The sequence below is a fragment of the Argopecten irradians genome, chromosome 3, assembly GCF_041381155.1.
Source record: "Argopecten irradians isolate NY chromosome 3, Ai_NY, whole genome shotgun sequence".
In the NCBI taxonomy this organism is placed as follows: domain Eukaryota; kingdom Metazoa; phylum Mollusca; class Bivalvia; order Pectinida; family Pectinidae; genus Argopecten; species Argopecten irradians.
This window is the reverse complement of record NC_091136.1, coordinates 46,911,016-46,933,455: the sequence shown is the minus strand read 5'-3', so window position 1 is coordinate 46,933,455 and position 22,440 is coordinate 46,911,016. Positions and strand designations below refer to the sequence as shown.

Here is a 22,440-nt window from a genome sequence, read left to right as displayed (position 1 = left end):
ATGCAAGAAAACATTTCCCTTTGAAGTAACAGAGACCTTGACATTTGGACCTTAAAATCCAGCCAAAGCAAACACTTTTGTCAAGTTTGGGGAACTTCTGTACAACTTTAAATTGATTGAATAAAGGGAACTATAATGTCATTAATCACACAGGAGACTTGCGAAAGGTCTTCACTATATGCTAACATATAGGGCAATTAATTGTAGATCAATAATGCTTTGTGTATTTTTATTATAATTATATAACCATGTAGATTGCCACATTGTGGTCGTCTTTTTTACATTGTAAACCCAATAAATTTTCTCCAAGATGATCCTCAAATAAGGAAAAAGAACAATGTAAATACAAACTGTCACATTTAATATTAGTTATTGAATGGCAGAAACACTGTTTTCATTAAATGAAAATGATTACATTGAATTGAAATAACATCATGTAAATCAGTTTTCGAGGTCTATCAAAATGTCCTTTGACACTAGTGATCCCGTTCATGTTTGGAAAAAAATCTATACATTTAGAAAACATGGAATATTACAAATGTTGTTTATAACCATTCATCAATAAAACAAACTTTCTGGGTTAGGCAGAATCATTACATTTAAGCTTATTCTACCTCAATACATCAGTGTATAGCACTATTGTCATTAGTCTTTCTGGGAGCACTTTTTCTGCCTCGGGAAGTGATGGACAGATGGACGACATCACATCCTAAATGAGATTTTTCTCTCCATTCGGCATCAATGAAGAGAATTGGTACAACAGGGTGATAAACTATAAGATGATTTAGATTGTTCGTTAGTCTTTCTCTGCTATGGCTACTAGGTGTGCATCAATTTCATCCTCCGTTAAAGCCCTGAAAAAATTACATACAAATTTAATAGGCTGGATCACCAAATAACAGAAAATCATCATTATACTTTCATTATGATGTATTTCATGAAAGCATTTAGAGCAACAAATTAGAAATGTCAGTATGACATTATGTTATGCATCCTAAAAATTTGAATTTCAACCACTCTAAGACCACTAAATGACTACCATGTTGTTGTTTTTCAACAAAATAATTACTGCCATAGTTCTTATAATTCTGACCAATTTGAATCTGTAGTTTATGAATTTATCTATAATTAGTGTGGTCATATTAACAACTTATTATAGTTACAATGTTATAATTTATAACCAGAAAACAAAACTGATGTAATATCAAAGGATAGGTCTACAGTCAATAACAGGTTAATGTGGTCAAACTGGATGTTTGATCCAGAAATAATGAAAATAATGCACTGTATATTTGTTAACAATGCATCTCAGTTTAAATATGCTGATTTTTAAAAAAGTATTTGGCGACATATAGATATGGAATTTGCCTGATTAAGCACTATATAATGCCGCTTTTTTCATAAATTGAGGCACTTTGAGAAGTAATTCCAGGGAAATGGGTACTTATTTGGTTGAATTTGGTATTAACATGTATCAGGAATCAATATATAGAATTTTAGATGTATGTCAGACATCCAAGTTACCTGAATTTGGGGTGTTCTGTTGTTACTACTCCAACTTCTACTTCTGAAGACTTGAAGTCAGCTGATAACACAGTGGATAGGCAGGTTATTGCAATCTGTAACATAATAAGAATAAACTCTGAAAGGTTTCATTATATCCAGAAACAGTGCCACTTGTTTAGCCATTTTCACTCTGTTCAAAACATTCTTCCAGACATTATGTAGGCAAGTCACCATCGCAACACAAATAATGTTGGCAAAAAGAAAAGTTTGAAAAGATGAAACTGTTTATCTTAAACTTTGACACAGTGAACTCGACTTTTTGATCATGGGTCAGAATGTTTTTTGTAAGCATTAAATATGTTCGCATATTAAGGTCATAACAACATGTTGATCAGATTCTTAACAACTGATTTTTTTCAAAGCAGAATGTTCATAAGCTTGTAATATTTTATCTTAACACATAACTATAAACCTCCTGACTTTTCTGTTTTTTCTTTCTATCTTTTTTTCATTTCTTTTTAATTATTTCATTTCTAGCGATACAATAAGTATATAAATGGTGTCTTACTTCTACTGCTTCATTATATGTGAACTCCTGCTTCTTCTTCACTTTCTTCTCCAGAAAACTGTTGGCTTCTAGCTGCTTAACTCCAGCTGAGGTAGCCTTGTATCCACAGAAATAGCCAGCAGGGTCAGTTTTATATATCTGTGGTCCATTCTCATCATCATATCCCAGTAAAATCATACCTGTCATAACACAAAAACATAGTTTATGTGTGATGTGTGTAAGTATATGTAAATATTTTGACAGCCTATCAATTTACAATCTACAACTATACAGTATCTTAAATACAAATATTTCAATAACAAGGATTTTTTAATTACATTAAAGACCCTACAAGGAGTAGATCACTAGATTGGAATTGACAGCCTTTTCCTAACAAAGTCATGATGTTTCTATTGGCAGAGACTAGTTTCTATTTGCAGGGACCAACTGTTTTGTTACCAGAAAGTTGATTATGACGTTCAATAAACAAGAGGCCCATGGGCCTTAACGGTCATCTGACTATTGGCACAATACAACATAGTCATTTAAAGATTTTAGCCATTTTGACCCCTGTGATCTTGAATGAAGATCAAGGTCATTTTTTTAAAAACAAATATGGTAGCCCTTCATCCCAGCATATCACAGGCCCAATATCAGGTCTCTAGGCCTCTTAGTTATTCACAAAAAGTTATTTCAAGATTTTCCTATTTGACCCCTGTGACCTTGAATGAAGGTCAAGGTCATTTGTTTGAACAAACTTGGTAGCCCTTCATCCCAGCATGCTACAGGCCAAATATCAGTACTTTGGGCCTTTCATTTATTGAGAAGAAGTCGTTTGAATGAAAAGTTTACGCACTGCGCACCACGACGGGTCAGATGACCTAAAAACTGTCCTACTTACTACATCCTAGAGGTCTCATTTCAGCACTTTGTGTGTAGACTTGTGAGATGTCTCCTATCCGTTTACAAAGCATGTCCACTGGGATCTCGTATCCATAATTATACTTCCATTTTGCTGCCTCGTATCTGGCTCTCTGTACTTGGGAACGGCTGTCAGCTATTGGAGAAAAATTCACAATACATAACACAAATCAAAAACCTTCAGAAATCTTATCACCAAACATTTTTTGGGGACAAAAATTGTGATTATTTTATGTATATCTAGTTGCAATGACACAGGCTTTATTTTAAAGGCAAGAAATAATAAAGAAATAGTTATAGTGTTTGGGCTTTATGAAAAGTATGGTCAAAGTAAATATGTGCAACACAGTTCATCATTTGTGAAATTGACACCTGTTTGATTGGTTAACCTTTATCTGTGAATAGCTCCTTCTTATATTGAAGAATGTGATAAATTAAATCAGCAAACAAGAATTATTTGAAAACAGTTTCTGGCAGTCATTCGTTTATTACTAAAGGTTAAGACTTAACAAGAGATCCCAGAGGGATCTTGGCGCCCACCAAAGAATGATCTACGTCTGACAATGGAAAGAGGGATCTTTTCTCTGCTTTTCAAACTTTTACTACATATTACTACATATGAAATTTGAGAAAGATCCTTTCAATACTTTCTGAGATATATAACAAACTTCAATTATTTAGATCCAAGATGGCTACCTGTTGGCCACCTTGTTGACCGATCAGTCCGAAAATGCAATATGCACAACTAAGGTCCTAAGGGAACCTGCATATGAAGTTGAGAATGATCCTTTCAGTACTTTCTGAGAAATAGCAGTAACAAATTTCAATTGTCAAAATCCAAAATGGCTGCCTGGCGGCCATCTTGTTGACTGATCCGTCCCAAAATGTAATATTCACAACTAGGGCCCTAGGGGAACCTATATGTGAAATTTGAGAATGATCCCTTCAGTACTTTATGAGAAATAGCGGTAACAAACTTTAACTATAAAAATCCAAGATGACTGCATGGCGGCCATCTTGTTGACTGATCAGTCCCAAAATGCAATATGCACAACAAGGGCCCTAGGGGAACCTACATGTGAAATTTGAGAGTGATCCCTTCAGCACTTTCTGATAAATAGCAGTAACAAACTTTAACTATCAAAATCCAAGATGGCGGCCTGGCAGCCATCTTGTTGACAGTCCCAAAATGCAATATGAACAACGAGGGTCCTAGGGGAACCTACATATCAAATTTGAGAGAGATCCCGTCAATACTTTCTGAGAAATAGCAGTAACAAACTTTAACTATCAAAATCGGCCATCTTGTTGACCGATCAGTCCCAAAATGCGATTTGCACAACTAGGGCCCTAGGGGAACCTACATATGAAATATGAGAAAGATCCTTTCAGCCCTTTCTGAGTTATAGCGGTAACAAGAAATGTTAACGGACGGAAGGACGGACGGACCACAGACGAAAGACACTTTGAATAGCCCACCATCTGATGATGGTGGGCTAAAAATGAAGGGTGTAAATAAAACTGTTATATATGTACACAGTTTTCAATGTAACATCCAACACCCAAGTGGGAGGTGAGGGTATATACTACCTGTGTTTCAGCATTTGGTGCTAATACTCCTTATAAATGTATCCTACTTTTGCAGATACAAAACTAATAAACTATACTTACCAACCATTCCTGTCATAACACAGCCTATATTTTCTGTCAGTTGGAATAAATGAGTGACAGAATCAGCATCAAGCAGCTTGTCCTGATGAAATAAAAAGATGAACAATTTGTATTTAATATACAGATTTTTTATAGAAGCCAAGAATAGAAGGAATATCAGTATGTAGACAATATAAACTTTTAAAACATTTACAAAAATATACATGTAGTTTTCTAGGACAAGTTGGTAAAAAACATATACTAATTACTACACCTAACATTTTGTTTGCAATTATTAAATTCAATAAATTGCCTTTATTTTAGCATGTAAGAGAAAATTTGGTTTAAAGTGCACTGGTGCATACCGTTCCAAAAATATTGCCTAATTGTATTATAGTGATTGTATTATGATTATGGTAGTGATTGTATTATTATTACGGTAGTGATTGTATTATGATTATGGTAGTGATTGTATTATTATTATGGTAGTGATTGTATTATTATTATGGTAGTGATTGTATTATTATTATGGTAGTGATTGTATTATTATTACGGTAGTGATTGTATTATGATTATGGTAGTGATTGTATTATTATTATGGTAGTGATTGTATTATTATTATGGTAGTGATTGTATTATTATTATGGTAGTGATTGTATTATGATTATGGTAGTGATTGTATTATTATTATGGTAGTGATTGTATTATTATGGTAGTGATTGTTATATTATGTAGTGATTGTATTATGATTATGGTAGTGATTGTATTATGATTATGGTAGTGATTGTATTATGATATTATGGTAGTGATTGTATTATTATTATGGTAGTGATTGTATTATTATTATGGTATGTTGTATTAGGTAGTGTGATTGTATTATGATTATGGTAGTGATTGTATTATGATTATGGTAGTGATTGTATTATTATTATGGTAGTGATTGTATTATGATTATGGTAGTGATTGTATTATTATTATGGTAGTGATTGTATTATTATTATGGTAGTGATTGTATTATTATTATGGTAGTGATTGTATTATTATTATGGTAGTGATTGTTTTGGTTTGCTAATTATACTTACAGGTACTTTTTTCTGTGTTACAACAACAGCACTGTCTTTACCTCGCACTGCTACCGACGTAAGCCCACCTTGGTTGATGGCTTTAAACGCATATTCTGTCATGAAAACACATGTTTTTAATCATATTTATATTTTAATATATCAACCATATAATCAATAAAATCAAAACTATCATGTTTTAAAAATAAACTACTTATTTAAGTGCAAAGAAAAATATTTTCATAAAAAATATAAGACATTTTATGAGCCTATAGCTAATGGCCACCTGACATAAAGACCCTTTATACTCTTGTAAGAAATTCGTTATTTATTTACCCGAAATCTCAACTGCATTCATAACAATTATGTCTATTTGAAACTACACATGGTATTTTGAAAATAAAACCGGAAGTGACGGTGATTGGCTACTGTATGCTCAACTGAATGTGTAAACGGCGGCCATAACAAATGTGTGAAATAGAAGGGTCTCGGAAGTATTTTATTGTTGCATGAACGATATATAAGAAATATGCCGTTGACATAGCGTAGGCCAAATCTGTCCTACGATTTCACATTTTTAAGAGGTACTGCTAGCTGACTAAATTAGGCCAAAAAAAAGAAGCCTACTAATAAAATGCAGGTTTAGCGGACTAAGTACCCATAGGCCATACAATGTATGTAGGATTGTGTCTACTCCAACAATGTTAGAGGTATAGCACGACGAAACACTTTTGGAACATTACGTCGTGTCTAACCTCTAACTTCCGATAGGCCATTTACCCGATGCTGAGGGTAACATTTTCAAAGTTTGGATTGTGACAATATAAAACATTTAAATCATATTTAAATCGCCATCAATGTCAAATATCTACCTCCCTTTCATAAATCAACAAGTATTTTGACAAAATCAGCCGTAATATCCATCTAAAACAAATATTTACATCTCCTAACGTAAACTTTCATGACCCAGACAAAACTTCATGATGAAAGCGATCCGGCCGGTAAATAGAAAAAACGAATTGCAAAGTCCCCAAAATGCTTGATCTGCCTTTACTTTTATTTGCATTCTGCCCGCTTGAATTCACGTTCCGATTTTTGTAGTAACCAGCCGCCATATTTAAAACTAGGTCAAAATGTTACGGAAGGGATTCATCATATCTAATCCGCTAAAATACTATTTTATGAGGCCTCAATTGACCCTGCAGGTAGGGCGTTAGAATTGTACCTGCTGCCCCTATTGCATGATCGTAAAAGGCGACTATTTTTAGGATCTTATCTTTTCTCTTCTTCCTAACTGACTTTATCTTTCCTAATGCCTCCCTTGGCACCGCCTCACTTTTGGCCTTGAGTTGAGCGTTCGCCCCTGTGAGGAAGTCTCTGGGTTCTGTCCCCTGGCCGAGACACACCAAAGTATATAAAAGTGGTAGTTTCTGCTCCTGCTTGGCGCTCAGCATACAGGGAATGGGACGACTGGTTCGCCCGTTGTCAGTATAATGTGACCGGGTGGGGTGTGTTGCTTGGTGTCTTCGGCGGCATGCTTCAGTGATATAGCACTATAAAAAGGGCAAGAGTTCCACTATACAAGAAGACACAACACGAACATACCGCAGTCTCCCAGTACACCCACCTCGCACAACATACACGCAACACACCACATACATGGGAGGCCGTCCTTACATGACCATAGCTGTTAATAGGATGTTAATAAATCAAACAAACAAAACAAACAATGAGGCCTCAAGTTATGGTTTTCCTAGATAAGTGGGATAATTAATACCTAAACTGTAAGTACACATCAATGTTATCACTGTTAGAGCAAGAAATATTGATATTTATTGCACTTTTCCTTCCGCTTTCATCTGACGTCGGAAGCTGCATCAAAGAAAAAGGCCTTCGGAAATGAGAGTCGACAGTCAGCAAAGTAACGTCCGATAAAACAAGAGGCCCAGAGGGCCTGTATCGCTCACCTGGTTTTTTGTTAGTAATTATCACAAGACTCAGACAATTAGAAAAATAAGCAAAATTGACTCCCAAAGTTTAATTTTGAATCACAACCATACAATGATGCTATTGATACCATACAAATATGCTATCCAATACATAGGTTCAGAGACAAAGTAATTTATATGAAAATAGTAGCCTAATTGACCTTTTGACCTCGCATCTATTGCCGTCTAAGGCCCCGGGGGTCAGCCCTATCATTTGTACAATTTCAAATCCCAACCCTATAAGGATGCTACCATTGCATTATAAGTGCTCTTCCATTCTTAGTTGCAGAGAAGAAGTCGTTTATATGGAAATAGCTAAATTGACCCCTTTTGACCCCACCCTTCAGCCCCCGGGGGGTCAGCCCCATCATTTGCAAAATTTTGAATTCAAACCCTATAAGGATGTAACCATTGCATTATGAGCGTAATCCCATGTTAAGTTGCAGAGAAAAAGTTATTTATATGGAAATTGACCACTTTTGACCCCGCCCCTCAGGCCCCCGGGGGGTCAGCCCTATCATTTGCACAATTTTGAATTCCCACACTATAAGGATACTACCATTGTATTATGGGTGCTATAACGTGCTTAGTTTCAGAGAAGAAGTCGTTTATATGGAAATAGCCAAATTGGCCCCTTTTGACCCCGCCCCTCAGGCCCCCTGGGGGTCAGCCCCATCATTTGTACAATTTTGAATCCCCATCCTATAAGGATGCTACCATTGCATTATGGGTGCTATCCCATGCTTGGTTTCAGAGAAGAAGTCGTTTATATGGAAATAGCCAAATTGAACCCTTTTGACCCCGCCCCTCAGGCCCCCCGGGGGTCAGCCACATCATTTGTACAATTTTGAATCCCCAACCTATAAAGATACTACCATTGCATTATGAGTGCTATCTCATGCTTAGTTTCAGAGAAGAAGTCGTTTATATGGAAATAGCCAAATTGACCCCATTTGACCCCGCCCCTCAGGCCCCCGGGGGTCTGCCCCATCATTTGTACAATTTTGAATCCCCACCCTATAAGGATGCTACCATTGCATTATGGGTGCTATCCCATGCTTGGTTTCAGAGAAGAAGTCGTTTATATGGAAATAGCCAAATTGACCCCATTTGACCCCGCCCCTCAGGCCCCCGGGGGGTCAGCCCCATCATTTGTACAATTTTGAATCCCCACCCTATAAGGATGCTACCATTGCATTATGGGTGCTATCCCATGCTTGGTTTCAGAAAAGAAGTCGTTTATATGGAAATAGCCAAATTGACCCCATTTGACCCCGCCCCTCAGGCCCCCGGGGGGTCAGCCCCATCATTTGTACAATTTTGAATCCCCACCCTATAAGGATGCTACCATTGCATTATGGGTGCTATCCCATGCTTGGTTTCAGAAAAGAAGTCGTTTATATGGAAATAGCCAAATTGACCCCTTTTGGCCCCGCCCCTCAGGCCCCTGGGGGGTCAGCCCAATCATTTGTACAATTTTCAGTTAGTAGCCCATAAGGATGCTACCTGCCAAATTTTGTTGAAATCCGACCAGCGGTTATGGAGAAGAAGTCGATTGTTGACGGACGGACGGACGGACGCCGGACGCCGGACGCCACGGTATGGCATAAGCTCACCTTGGTCCTTCGGACCAGGTGAGCTAAAAACGGCTGACCAGTCGATCGACTCTCATGTTAATTGAGTAGATTGTGTCCAACTTGTTAATTTGTTTAAAAACCAATATACATGTATGACATCATATACCATCATGTTATATCAATCATCACAATCAAAAGTTTGAAATTTTAACCCTCATTAGACCTCCGTCGAAAGTTTCTCGGTATGCTACAAACAATGTTGGAGTATGATGAAGTATGAACTGAGCAAAAAAAAGTGTGGGGGGGGGGTGCTGTGCTGTTGCATTGGCTAGTGTGCATGGATTTCTGATCGAAAACTGAGCTTTTCTTGTTTTCAGCGAATACAGTTGTCTTACCAACTTGGTACAGTCGTCCTTCCGGAGAAAATATGGTAATGTGTCGGTCAAAGCCAGCGCTACTACCCCGCGACATCTTTCATGCAGTTTGTTGTCTAGTACCGGTGTGAGTTTGCTAAATTGTGAAAAGCCAGCTTTACTTCATGCGGAGTGATACACAAAAATTGTATTTTCATTTTCTTATTAAGTTAAACAAATACTCTTAACAGTGTCAGAAAGCACAATGCAGATACGAATATTTGATTGAAAACAAAACAATTTGACATTATACGATGAACAACATTTATCTATTTGATTGTTTATATGACTATATTTCTATTGCGTATTATTTTCCGGAAAAGTACGAGTAGTCTTGAGCCGCAGTTTCGGATATGTTTCGAACCGGAAGTTGTCTAGATACATCACTCACACAGGTCACATCCATCAATCTGTCGTGTTAGGAGAAACATAACACAGGTATGTCATGTCAACAACAGGATGTCCACGTGTTTTTAGATAGACGGGTTGTTTTGTTTCCATATGGTTAATGTTTTTCTGATCTTAAGCATTTTCAGATTCCTTAAATTATGCTGGATATAAAGTTTTCACATCAACGGTAAGATGCCACGTCATGTTATTTTGTATGTTTACATACAAAAAATACCTTTTGCTTGCTATGAGTTGTTAGCATCTTTGTAAATTAAATTGGAATTTTGTCCTTAACGAATGATGTGCCAGTAAAACCATGCGTATGTTATGATTGTTAATATTTTCTGATAACATTTCGTTTATAAATTATTTCATCTATTTAATATTTTGGGGACACCCCCGTATATGCAGGATAGTCCTGCATTTGAGTAATAGTCCTGTATTTGAGGGATAATTTTGTTACGCAAATGCAGGATTCTGTGAAATGAAAAGTGATAAAGTTGTTTTAAACATTGTCATCAAAAAAGGGCATCATACTTTTTATATGGCATTATCACTAATACAACTTTCCACATTATTACTCAAATGAAAACAAATTTCATTATCTAAATGTTTGTAGAAGTCACAGACAAAATCACCTCTATTGCTTACTATGGGGCTAAAAATAGAACACAGGTAAAAGTCATTCAACCATGACATTGGCACTAAATTTTCCTGATGGCTATACACTGTTGTTTATGGAGAGCACCTAAACTGTCAATTTATTACAAAGTGAGATAATAGAATTCAATAGTTCATACACAAAAACATTAAGTCTTCAATTAGTTATATGGCTATCTGAAAACTATGACGCCCTTTTTTGTTATAAATTTTTAAAACATTTTTATCCATTTGCATTTCACAGAATCCTGCATTTGAGTAACAAAATTATCCCTCAAATACAGGACTATTACTCAAATGCAGGACTATCCTGCATATGCAGGAGTGTCCCCAACCTGTTAAAGAGATTTTATCTATGTGGTGTTCAAACATTGTTGCTGTGTGGTCATAACAATAAAAAAATGTTAACTTTCAATTATTTGATGTTTGTGTTAACATTTTATGAAGAAACAATTTTAAAATATTTTTTGGTAACGTAGTGTTGGGAATCGGTCCGGGTTGTAAAATTATAATCAATGATCAATTCAGGACAACCAACTAATTATTGATTTTATAATCAGATACCACTTACAGAAAACTCTCCTATATTTCTGTATTTAATTAACATTTTAATTTCTCTGAAAAAAATTAGAAAGATGAACTAACAGTATGAATTGTAACTTTTTTTTTCTCTCATTCAAATTTGAATTAATTATTGTATGTGTATCTAACAAGTCCTTTTAAGGCATTTTGAATTGTTGTTTTGCAGATATATATTACATAAAAAAGGTTCAGACCAGCTAGTATAAAATGAGCTCAAATTATCTCTCATTTCAAAAATCGTTTATTACCTTTCATAATCAATAGTCTTCTGGAAAAATCGTAATCGATCGATCATCAATTAAAATCGAGAATCGTTCAACACTATAACATAAATATAGTATATGCCACATGCCACATTTGATTCAATTGGCATGAGTGTAAGAACTCTACTTTCTTTTCTCCAGCTGCTTACAGTACTGCGAGTTGCTAATATATGAAGTTTAATAAGTAGATTCTAATATGAATTCTATTTATTTTATATCATAGAAATAAGTTTTTAAAATAGAATTTGCCATTATTTAAATATCTTCTTCCTGAATCTATAGGAGGCCTTGAGAATGTATGAATTGCAAAATTATGATTAAAAATATCAAAATGTACCCGGTAGTCATGTAATACAAGTAGTGTATGATTGAGTATATTATTTTACATTAATGAACTATATAATACATAAGTTTTCAATGATGTGCATTATCTAAAATTGATGCATTGCCTTAATTGGTATCAAATTATCAATTTAACAGAAGTACTATTTAACTAGGGCTGTCACGGGTACTAAATTTTGTCCCCGGGTACCCAAATTTGAGTACCCGACGGGTACTCGACACAGATCTACTGCTTTTGTAACGAATTGGGTTACGTTATGTTTCAACTTTGCTGTTTGGGAAGATCGGTTGATCGACGGAGATTCGATGAAATCATATGTGAGTTCAGTAAAGATAGCTTCAGTCATTAATCGTCTACTTCATTTCTATTGGACATTCATAATTGCTAATGAGCTGCTGTAAAGTGTCAGTCTAACCAGCATGTCTGTGTAGCATATACCAGTCCGAGAGGAAATATTTTTGCACATGCGCAACAGGAAGTACTAGGAAAGAAACAAAATACCGTAATTACCTGTTTTATCATACCTGCATTTGAAAACAAAACAAATTAGTTGGATTTTGTTATACTTTTAATATAAGTTCTAGACTTGTTTACGTACATCCAGACGAATTGTCCTATTTTCAGGGGCACCCATGCACACATTTTTTGACCCGCGTACATCCCCAACCCGACCCGTAACCGGGTACTCGGGTACTCGTAACAGCCCTATATTTAACACATATGTATGAGTACATACATCGTTATAATAACATGATATATAACATGAGGCTATGTTTAATTTGTGCGATATCATAACATGATAACATGAGGCTATGTTTAATTTGTGCCCCTAGGAAGTACATTATAGATAATTGTTTGGTGCTAGCTATATATATATAGCTAGTACTTAATAATTTGGTGATATAGAATTATGATGGGCTAATAATAAATATAATATTTGTATACCTGAAAGTATGAGTACCGTATTTGACCCAATAAGTGTGTCCCTATAAGCGCTCCTCCCCAATTGCCCAGGCATAAATAAAGACCAAAACTGTACAAGTTTGCAAAAATGTTGTCTTGTTAGGCACATATATATATATATGCATTGTGGCTGACATGTCTCTGCTACACAGGCATTTTATGTTATGTGTACATGTACATTGTAGCTATATACAGTAATACACAGTGACAGGAGCTAAGTGTAATATGTTAGGGATCAGTACTTTATATTATATAAACCCAGGTATGGTCAGTTAGTGTGACAGATGTCATAGTTTACAAAATGTATGCCATGCATGTAAATATACATGTAGCTATAGCTCAATAAATAAGTCAATCTGGTCATCAAAACACATTTTGTGAATACATGTATATAACTATTTTTAGTCGTTCAATGTAGGTCGGGTAGCTATGTAGATTTTTGGTCTCTGATGGGGGGCAACTCTTCCGCTTTCTCATATATAGGCCTATACTAGAATACAAATTTTACCCAATTATGGTCTAGACCCCTGAAACGTTTAAAAATGGTCTACGCCACAAGCACTCAATGCATCCAATTTGATATATAAATACTGTACAAATTAGTATTATATGACATGATCAGGTGACTGTTAAGCCCCATGGGGCGCCCGGCTCTTCTCTAAATGTCAACTGTAGTTGAATATCTTCATTCTATGTCAAAAGTACCTCCAGGCATATACCTGCATGTATACATACATTAGTTTAAAATGAACAAGGCTTTAATTTCATGTCTACACTGTACATATCTACTAAAACTTTATACATATGTATATATATAATATACTCTTTTTTGATACATAGTACCAGTTAAATTAAACCAGACCATACATGTATGGGTCAATTACTTTTTCTTGAACTTGATTCTGCTTAAGTGGAATTGATTAATTATTTTATATTTTATTTAATTAGCTAACTAGTGTTAATGAGTACATAATAATAATGAATACCACGGAATTAGTTAGCTCAACTGAAATTTTAAAATAAACCTTGTTTGGATGTACTTTTCATTGAATATAAAATTATCATTGTTGATAAAGTTAATTCATCATTTGACATTTAACACATCTATCCTATATACATTAAAAATGTTATATGCCTTAAAATAATTCTGGACAGTGCATAATATCTGCCTATGCTTTGGTGAATATTAAATGAGCACAGTCATGTGCATGTACAGTGCGATCGAGGTCTGGAAATGCATTGTACTATTTCCTCTTCGGGTGTCTGGTGTGTGGGTTATGCCAAAGGTAAATGATGAGGTGTCCCTAAAGGAGTATAACAACTTTTCATTTTAGTCAGCCAGTAAGATTGCAACAGAGATCTCGCTCATGCATAATGCATGAGAAAATATGATTAAATGGCATGATGATTCCTAGACATCGATCTGCCAATTTTTTTGTAAGAATGGGGATTCTTAGTGATGGTACTTTGTATACATGTGTAGAATGATTTTGAAAGGAAAATTATTGCTCTTTCCAATGGTAGTAACCGTTTTTAGGTCATCTGACCCGAAGGGTCAGGATGACCTATAGTCATCATGTTTCGTCCATCGTCGTGCGCCGTCCACCGTGCGTTAACTTTTCACATTTTGAACTTCTTCTCAAGTTTTACCGGTGCAATTTGGCTGAAACTTGCATGAAATGATCCTGACATGGTTCTGACAAAGTGTTGTTATTTTTCGGGTCAATCTGAAATCCAAGATGGCCGCCACAGCCTCCAACTTGAAAACACATTTTGAACTTCTTCTCAAGTTCTACCGATGCGATTTGGCTGAAACTTGCATGAAATGATCCTGACATGGTCCCGACAAAGTGTTGTTATTTTTCGGGTCGATCCGAAATCCAAGATGGCCGCCACAGCCGCAATCTTGAAAACACATTTTGAACTTCTTCTCAAGTTCTACCGGTGCGATTTGACTGAAACTTGCATGAAATGATCCTGACAAGGTCCTGACAAAGTATTGTTATTTTTCGGGTCGATCCGAAATCCAAGATGGCCGCCACAGCCGCCATCTTGAAAACACATTTTAAACTTCTTCTCAAGTTCTACCGGTGCGATTTGGCTGAAAATTACATGAAATGATCCTGACATGGTCCTGACAAATTGGTGTTGTTTTTTTTCGGGTTGATCCGAAATCCAAGATCATCTGATGGCCGCCACAGCCGCCATCTTGAAAACACATTTTGAACTTCTTCTCAAGTTCTACCGGTGCGATTCTACTGAAACTTGCATGAAATGATCCTGACATGGTCCTGACAAAGTGTTATCATTTTTCGGGTCGATCCTATATCCAAGATGGCCGCCACAGCCGCCATCTTGAAAACACATTTTGAACTTCTTCTCAAGTTCTACCGGTGCAATTTGGCTGAAACTTGCATGAAAAGATCCTGACATGGTCCCGACAAAGTGTTGTTATTTTTCGGGTCGATCCGAAATCCAAGATGGCCGCCATCTTGAAAACACATTTTGAACTTCTTCTCAAGTTCTACCGGTGCGATTTGGCTGAAACTTGCATGAAATGATCCTGACATGGTCCTGACAAAGTGTTTTTATTTTTCGGGTTGATCCGAAATCCAAGATGGCCGCCACAGCCGCCATCTTGAAAACACATTTTGAACTTCTTCTCAAGTTTCTACCGGTGCAATTTGGCTGAAACTTGCATGAAAAGATCCTGACATGGTCCCGACAAAGTGTTGTTATTTTTCGGGTTGATCCGAAATCCAAGATGGCCGCCATCTTGAAAACACATTTTGAACTTCTTCTCAAGTTCTACTGGTGCGATTTGACTGAAACTTGCATGAAATGATCCTGACTTGGTCCAAACAAAGTGTTGTCATTTTTCAGGTTGATCTGAAATCCAAGATGGCTGCCACAGCCGCCATCTTGAAAACACATTTTGAACTTCTTCTTAAGTTCTACCGGTGCGATTTGGCTGAAACTTGCATGAAATGATCCTGATATGGTCCTAACAAAGTGTTGTTATTTTTCGGGTCGATCCAATCCAATATGGCCGCCACAGCCTCCATCTTGAAAACATATTTCGAACTTCTTATCAAGTTTTACTGGTGCGATTTGGTTGAAACTTGCATGAAATGATCATCACTTGGTCCTGATAAAGTGTTGGTTTTTTTCGGGTTGATCTGAAATCCAAGATGGCTGCCACAGCCGCCATCTTGAAAACACATTTTGAACTTTTTATCAAGTTCTACTGGTGCAATTTGGCTGAAACTTGCATGAAATGATCCTGACATGTTCTGACAAATTGGTGTTGTTATTTTTCGGGTTGATCCGAAATCCAAGATCATCTGATGGCCGCCACAGCCGCCATCTTGAAAACACATTTTGAACTTCTTCTCAAGTTCTACCGGTGCGATTCTACTGAAACTTGCATGAAATGATCCTGACATGGTCCTGACAAAGTGTTATCATTTTTCGGGTCGATCCTATATCCAAGATGGCCGCCACAGCCGCCATCTTGAAAACACATTTTGAACTTCTTCTCAAGTTTTACCGGTGCGATTTGGCTGAAACTTGCATGAAAAGATCCTGACATGGTCCTGACAAAGTGTTGTTATTTTTCGGGTTGATCCGAAATCCAAGATGGCCGCCATCTTGAAAACACATTTTGAACTTCTTCTCAAGTTCTACTGGTGCGATTTGACTGAAACTTGCATGAAATGATCCTGACTTGGTCCAAACAAAGTGTTGTCATTTTTCAGGTTGATCTGAAATCCAAGATGGCTGCCACAGCCCGCCATCTTGAAAACACATTTTGAACTTCTTCTCAAGTTCTACCGGTGCGATTTGGCTGAAACTTGCATGAAATGATCCTGATATGGTCCCTAACAAAGTGTTGTTATTTTTCGGGTCGATCCATTCCAATATGGCCACCACAGCCTCCATCTGAAAACATATTTCGAACTTCTTATCAAGTTTTACCGGTGCGATTTGGTTGAAACTTGCATGAAATGATCATCACTTGGTCCTGATAAAGTGTTGTTTTTTTTCGGGTCGATCTGAAATCCAAGATGGCTGCCACAGCCGCCATCTTGAAAACACATTTTGAACTTTTTATCAAGTTCTACTGGTGCAATTTGGCTGAAACTTGCATTAAATGATCTGACATGGTCCCGACAAAGTATTGTTACATCTATTGTTGATCACAAATCGAAGATGGCTACCATGACACTATATCTAATTAATTTCCTATATGTTAAGGCCTTTGGGCCTCTTGTTTGAAATAAAATTTGTTGAAAGAAATTGAAAATGATCCTGACATGGTCCTGACAAATTGACACCATATATAATTAATTTTACTATTGGCAAGGTAGTCAGATGACCGTTAAGGCCCTTTGGGCCTCTTGTTATGAAACCTGCTAGAAATGTGATTTTTTGGCCACTAAAGTTAGGTGAGGGTAAACGTTTTGTGTCGGGGAGCTTTCCACCCTTTACGTATATATATATTACTTTGTAGGGTATAAATCTTACTGATTTTTGATCAACTATTTTATTATTTACATATTTGGTTTATTACGCTTTTATCAATGCTATGTTGTTTGTGTAAAAGTAATGTTGTATCTACCAGTCAAAGTTTACTTTTTTGGTACAAAAACAGATCTCTGAAAACAAGTAATAAGGAACCAGCCTTTTGGAAAAGGTAATATTTTGTTTTGAATCTAATTGTTTTGTTGTGGTTTAAGCTCACTTACACTTCATCTAGTTCAGATCACAGAATTAAAAGCGAATACAACTAATACAGGCCCTAGCAACCCCGCCCCCACTAGCCCTCAATTATGACTGTGACCACCAAATAACGTTATTTTAGATATGCTCACTAATAATCCTTACACTATTCCACTTAGGTTCGTTTTGATGTTTTATTTGGTAACCATGGCAACTAAATGACATCTGATATCTTAAAAACTAAAATTAGTATAAATTTGTCTTCCTTTGAGGTCCCTTACATATATAGCTAATGTCAGCTTAATCGAACAAAATCTCAATTTTGACTGACCAGAAAGCTGAAACTTCTGTATTGTGTCCAAGTAATAAAACCATGTGAAATATTGGGTATCCCTTATGTTATAAGATCAAGTTTGGACAAAATTGATCAAGAAAAAGGGGCCGCGGTGGCCGAGTGGTTAAGATGTACCGACATATTACCACATGCCCTCCACCTCTGGGTCGCGAGTTTGAATCCCATGTGGGGCAGTTGCCAGGTACTGACCGTTGGTCGGTGGTTTTTCTCCGGGTACTCCGGCTTTCCTTCACCAACAAACCTGGCACGTCCTTAAATGACCCTGGCTGTTAATAGGACGTTAAACTAATCAAATCAAGAAAGACTAATGATTTATTGCCCATTTAATTTACAAAACTGATATATATTGATCTCGATACCATGGGATGTGTATTTTTACTGGTCGTTGTTAAACACAGCTTTCCTAGCTATGCTAGCTTAGCTTAGCTAGCTAGCTAAGATTTACACATGGCAGTCTTTATTTAATTTACAATAACACAATTGCTTGTGTTTTTAGGTCACCTGACCATAGGTCATGGTGACCTTGTTGCGATAGTCTTTTGTCCGTCGTCGTGCAATGTCTGTCGTCCCGTCGTGCGATGTCCGTTAACATTTCCTTGTGAACGCGATAACTGTAGTAAATATAAACCGAGCTTAATGAAACTTTAGACTAACATTGGAAAGATCTTGGACGAGTTACAAATCAGCGTGATTTGATAGTAATTTACAGAGTTATTGCCCTTTGCACTAATAATTATTATTGGACCTTGTGAACGCGATAACTTGAGTAAATATGAACTGAATCTTAATGAATCTTTGTACATTGATTATCATCTTGAAGAGTTCAAAAATCAGTGTGATTCAAAAGTAATTTATGGAATTATTGCCCTTTGCATTAATAATTATTATTCGACATTGTGAACGTGATAACTTTAGTAAATATTAACCGAGCTTAATAAAACTATGTATGCAGACTAACAATGGAAAGATCTAGAGCAATTTCGAAAATCAGCTTCATTCGATTACAGAGTTATTGGCCTTTGCAATAATAATAATTGAACCTTGTGAACACGATAACTTGAGTAAATATGAACTGAGCTTAATAAACATGATAATGCGAGTTAATATGCACCTATCTTACTGAAACTTTACATATAGAACCTATTAGATCTATGTTCCTATTTCATGAACAAAAGACACATCGGTGGCTAGTAAATGACATAATACAAATATTGACTTTTTGTAGGTTAATACAAGGAATTGTTTAACCTGAGAAAGGTGATTTTCCCTGAAGGAAATATCACCTTTTAAAAGGTTTATAATTTATTTACTAGTAACAATTCCTCGTATTAACCTACAAAATGTCAATAATTGTTTTCTTATATGAAACGATTCAATGATACAAGTTTTGCTACTTGAAACAATTTTGAATAAAGGACAATGCAATGACTAATTAAACAAAAAATCAAGAAAATCTTCATCCACGTATATCAGTAGGTACTTTTAGTACTTCTGCTGTATTTCTTCACAATATAACTTTCGAAAATATAGCTTCATTTAAATGTGTTTTAAAATATCTTTCCTTATCCTACCTAACTGTTGTCTGCCATGTTATATTTGGTTATTGCCCGATGATCACCAATGCTCTATTTTGATTGGTCAAAAATGTGGAAGGGACAGGGAATTCCCTGTGTCTATTTATAGCCAGGTTACCGGATTTGCAATGTCAACCGCTGAACAGGTCCAGGTGTTTATCAGTCTCAGGTTGACATTGCATTTTGTCAAGACCTGTCCGAGCGGTCTAGACCAATCAGAAAACGACAAAACTCACAGTCATATAACAAAACTCATTTTAATCAAATATCAGGTGACTTTTAAGGCCCGTGGGCCTCTTGTTTTTTTTTGTTTTTAACTTTTTTTTTTCAATGTTAACACTTAAATATGACATATGGTAAATTAGTCTGTTATTGTTTGTTTTGTTTATCCTTTTGAACCTTTATATTAATATTATAAAATGAAGCTTTGTACATGCATGTTTATATATATAATTTTTGTACGGTATGTGTTTCGTAAGCAGTTTCAATGTTTCTAAAATGGATATGCACAGATATACACAGACTCCTATGGGATATATATTCCAGGCATCCTTTATCATACTGAAGAATTTGTTATCATCACCAAAGGATCACCATACAGAATTTAGCTATCCATACTGATGTTCAACTTAAATAATCTGATGGTGGTTTTTTTTTACAAATATCCCAAACAGTAATTACAAATATCCAAATGGCCATCACAAATCCTAATAGGGTTTCGGAAACCCAAACCCTGCAGGCAGAGCATAGGAAATTCTGAATTGTACCTGCTTATATTGCTTCCCCCATTTCATGATTGGATAAAGCAACAAAATCTGAGATATCATGTTATTCTTTCTGAAATACGTTCTCCTTCCAAATGCATCCATTGACGCCGCTTCAATTTTGGTTTAAGGTGGAGCATTTGTCTTATGAAGAAGTCTGCTGGTTCTGTTCCTGGCTAGGACATGTACACTAGTCTATGAAAGTGCTAGACTTTTGATCCTGCTAACATTCATCAGAATAAAAGGAGTAGGATGACTTCTACTAGTTGCTATTATAATGTGATTGGCTGGGGTGTACATGTATTGAAATATTTTCTGAAATCTACAAATACACTATTGTACTGTAAACTCTCTGGTCAGCCATCAATATATACATTTAATCATTTATTATACATGTTGATGGTCCTGTAGGGATTGGTTTCTAACAAATTAAGCCACTGAACACTTTGGCTGTTCAGTTATTAATAAATTGGGCAAGTAACTTATCAACTACTCCCCAGTGATCTCCCTTGTTCTCTAATGAATTTATATATTAGATTTTCCCAACTCTATCAGAGAACTAAGGACTTCATTGATTCAGTCAATGCCTATGAGTACATGTGCTGTACTTTGTCTTAAATGTATATGTTATTTTATTTCTTGATCTCACATTTTAACTGAAACCCTTTTATTGCCTGCTGGTAAATGTTCTGATGTGTGAGTTATGTTAAACAAATTTGATATTCTGAAATTTATACAACTGTTTAGGATCTATATGATGAAACAATATTCTGATATCTACCGGATATATAATATATGAAATTTTAGCCTAAAAATACAACATACTGAATTTAATAAATAAAGCTGCCAACCTTTTTTATTAATAAAATACTACGGTATTGAAATTTAAACTGAATGTATACCTGCAGCTAATTTTCATAAAAACAAGTTTGACTACTGTAAGAATTGCATGCCATCCTATCACAGGTGCTTGAATTCTGACTTTAAAATTATTTCTTGATATAGTAATAACATGCATCATATTACTAAAGTTCCTTTTTTAGATTTTAATATTTAAATGAGATTTTTTTATCACATTAAAAATTCAAGCATCCTGTCATCATATATTTATAAAAAAAAATCATCTTTCATAGTAATTAACTAAATTCAGAAAACCAAAACAATGCAAACGTAATTCATTGTCAGAATAGCATGTTGCCTGTCTTAGCACATATGCAGTCTCATCTGCACTGGCTGGCGGAGGCCGAAAATCAATAGAAGTACACATTTCACAGCATGGCCTTTATCAGGATTATATATTGACATTTGACAAAATAAATTGAACAGAATATCACCACCATGTACAAATTATCGAAGACATTTCTTTATTAAATATTTGCATAAAAAACTTAAGTATTCAAACATAATTTAATTAATGTGTCATTTACACGTGATATTGATCACGCAGCAATATCTGACGAAATTGTGATCCAGATGTCAATACACGTGTGTGAATGGTGGTGTGATGGACTTACCGGTGTCAACACTAAAACTGAATTAATGGTTTTCAACGGGAAGATCTCGATGGATTCTTATCTACATCGTCTGCTTTCCGTTATCGGTGAAAGGTCGATGTTTTCTCCGTGCTACAGAAATCTATTTATGACTACTGACTGCTGCTCACAGTGTTTTCATTAGCCAAGTACACGTCAATGTTGAAGATGTTTAATAAACAGAAAATAATAAACGTGGAACCAATGTCCGGACCACAAAATCCGGATTACTTCATATGTATTTAAATGTACTTTTATCATCACTATCTAAATTTCTTATGAAAGCAAATGAAGCTATTTATACCAATAACTTACTTCAGTGCCAATCTTTTAATCGTGAAATAATTTTAACTGTTGAAAATAATCTAAATTTTGTTAAAATGATATATCTAAAGCAATTAGAAAACTTAATTTTTTTTTCGTATTTGAATTATTTTCATTTCATTTGGTCATGAGAAAAACACATACTAATATTATGCTAGTTAAAGGTCCTAAAGGTTATTTAAAAAACATTAAAAACCCTATAAAATATAACCCTATGGCCAAAGATGAAGTTACAACCACAGGGATCTGAGAATTAGCACAGGAGTTTGACGTTCTGTCAATAATATAAGTATACATATATAAAA

General features: G+C 35.6%; 2 protein-coding genes across 5 annotated transcripts in view; one reads left to right on the top strand and one right to left on the bottom strand.

The window, feature by feature from the left end:
• Positions 1-344: 344 nt before the first annotated feature.
• On the bottom strand, positions 345-9,805 carry LOC138318831 (proteasome subunit alpha type-6-like). Its single transcript, XM_069261557.1, has 7 exons — positions 9,646-9,805; positions 5,707-5,801; positions 4,646-4,727; positions 2,955-3,110; positions 2,075-2,253; positions 1,525-1,619; positions 345-854 (listed from the first exon to the last, which is right to left on the bottom strand). The coding sequence occupies exons 1-7, from the start codon at positions 9,719-9,721 to the stop codon at positions 797-799; spliced, it is 741 nt and encodes a 246-aa protein (XP_069117658.1). The 5' UTR covers positions 9,722-9,805; the 3' UTR covers positions 345-796.
• Positions 9,806-10,008: 203 nt separating this feature from the next.
• LOC138318830 (adenosine 3'-phospho 5'-phosphosulfate transporter 1-like) overlaps positions 10,009-22,440 on the top strand; it is a 39,363-nt gene continuing 26,931 nt past the window's right edge. The window contains exons 1-2 of one of the 4 annotated variants that reach the window (XM_069261552.1): positions 10,178-10,240; positions 17,519-17,560. In XM_069261552.1, coding sequence (XP_069117653.1) covers positions 10,212-10,240; positions 17,519-17,560 — 71 coding nt within the window. In that variant the 5' untranslated portion in view covers positions 10,178-10,211. The other 3 variants (XM_069261555.1, XM_069261556.1, XM_069261554.1) reach the window with 3 other exon arrangements.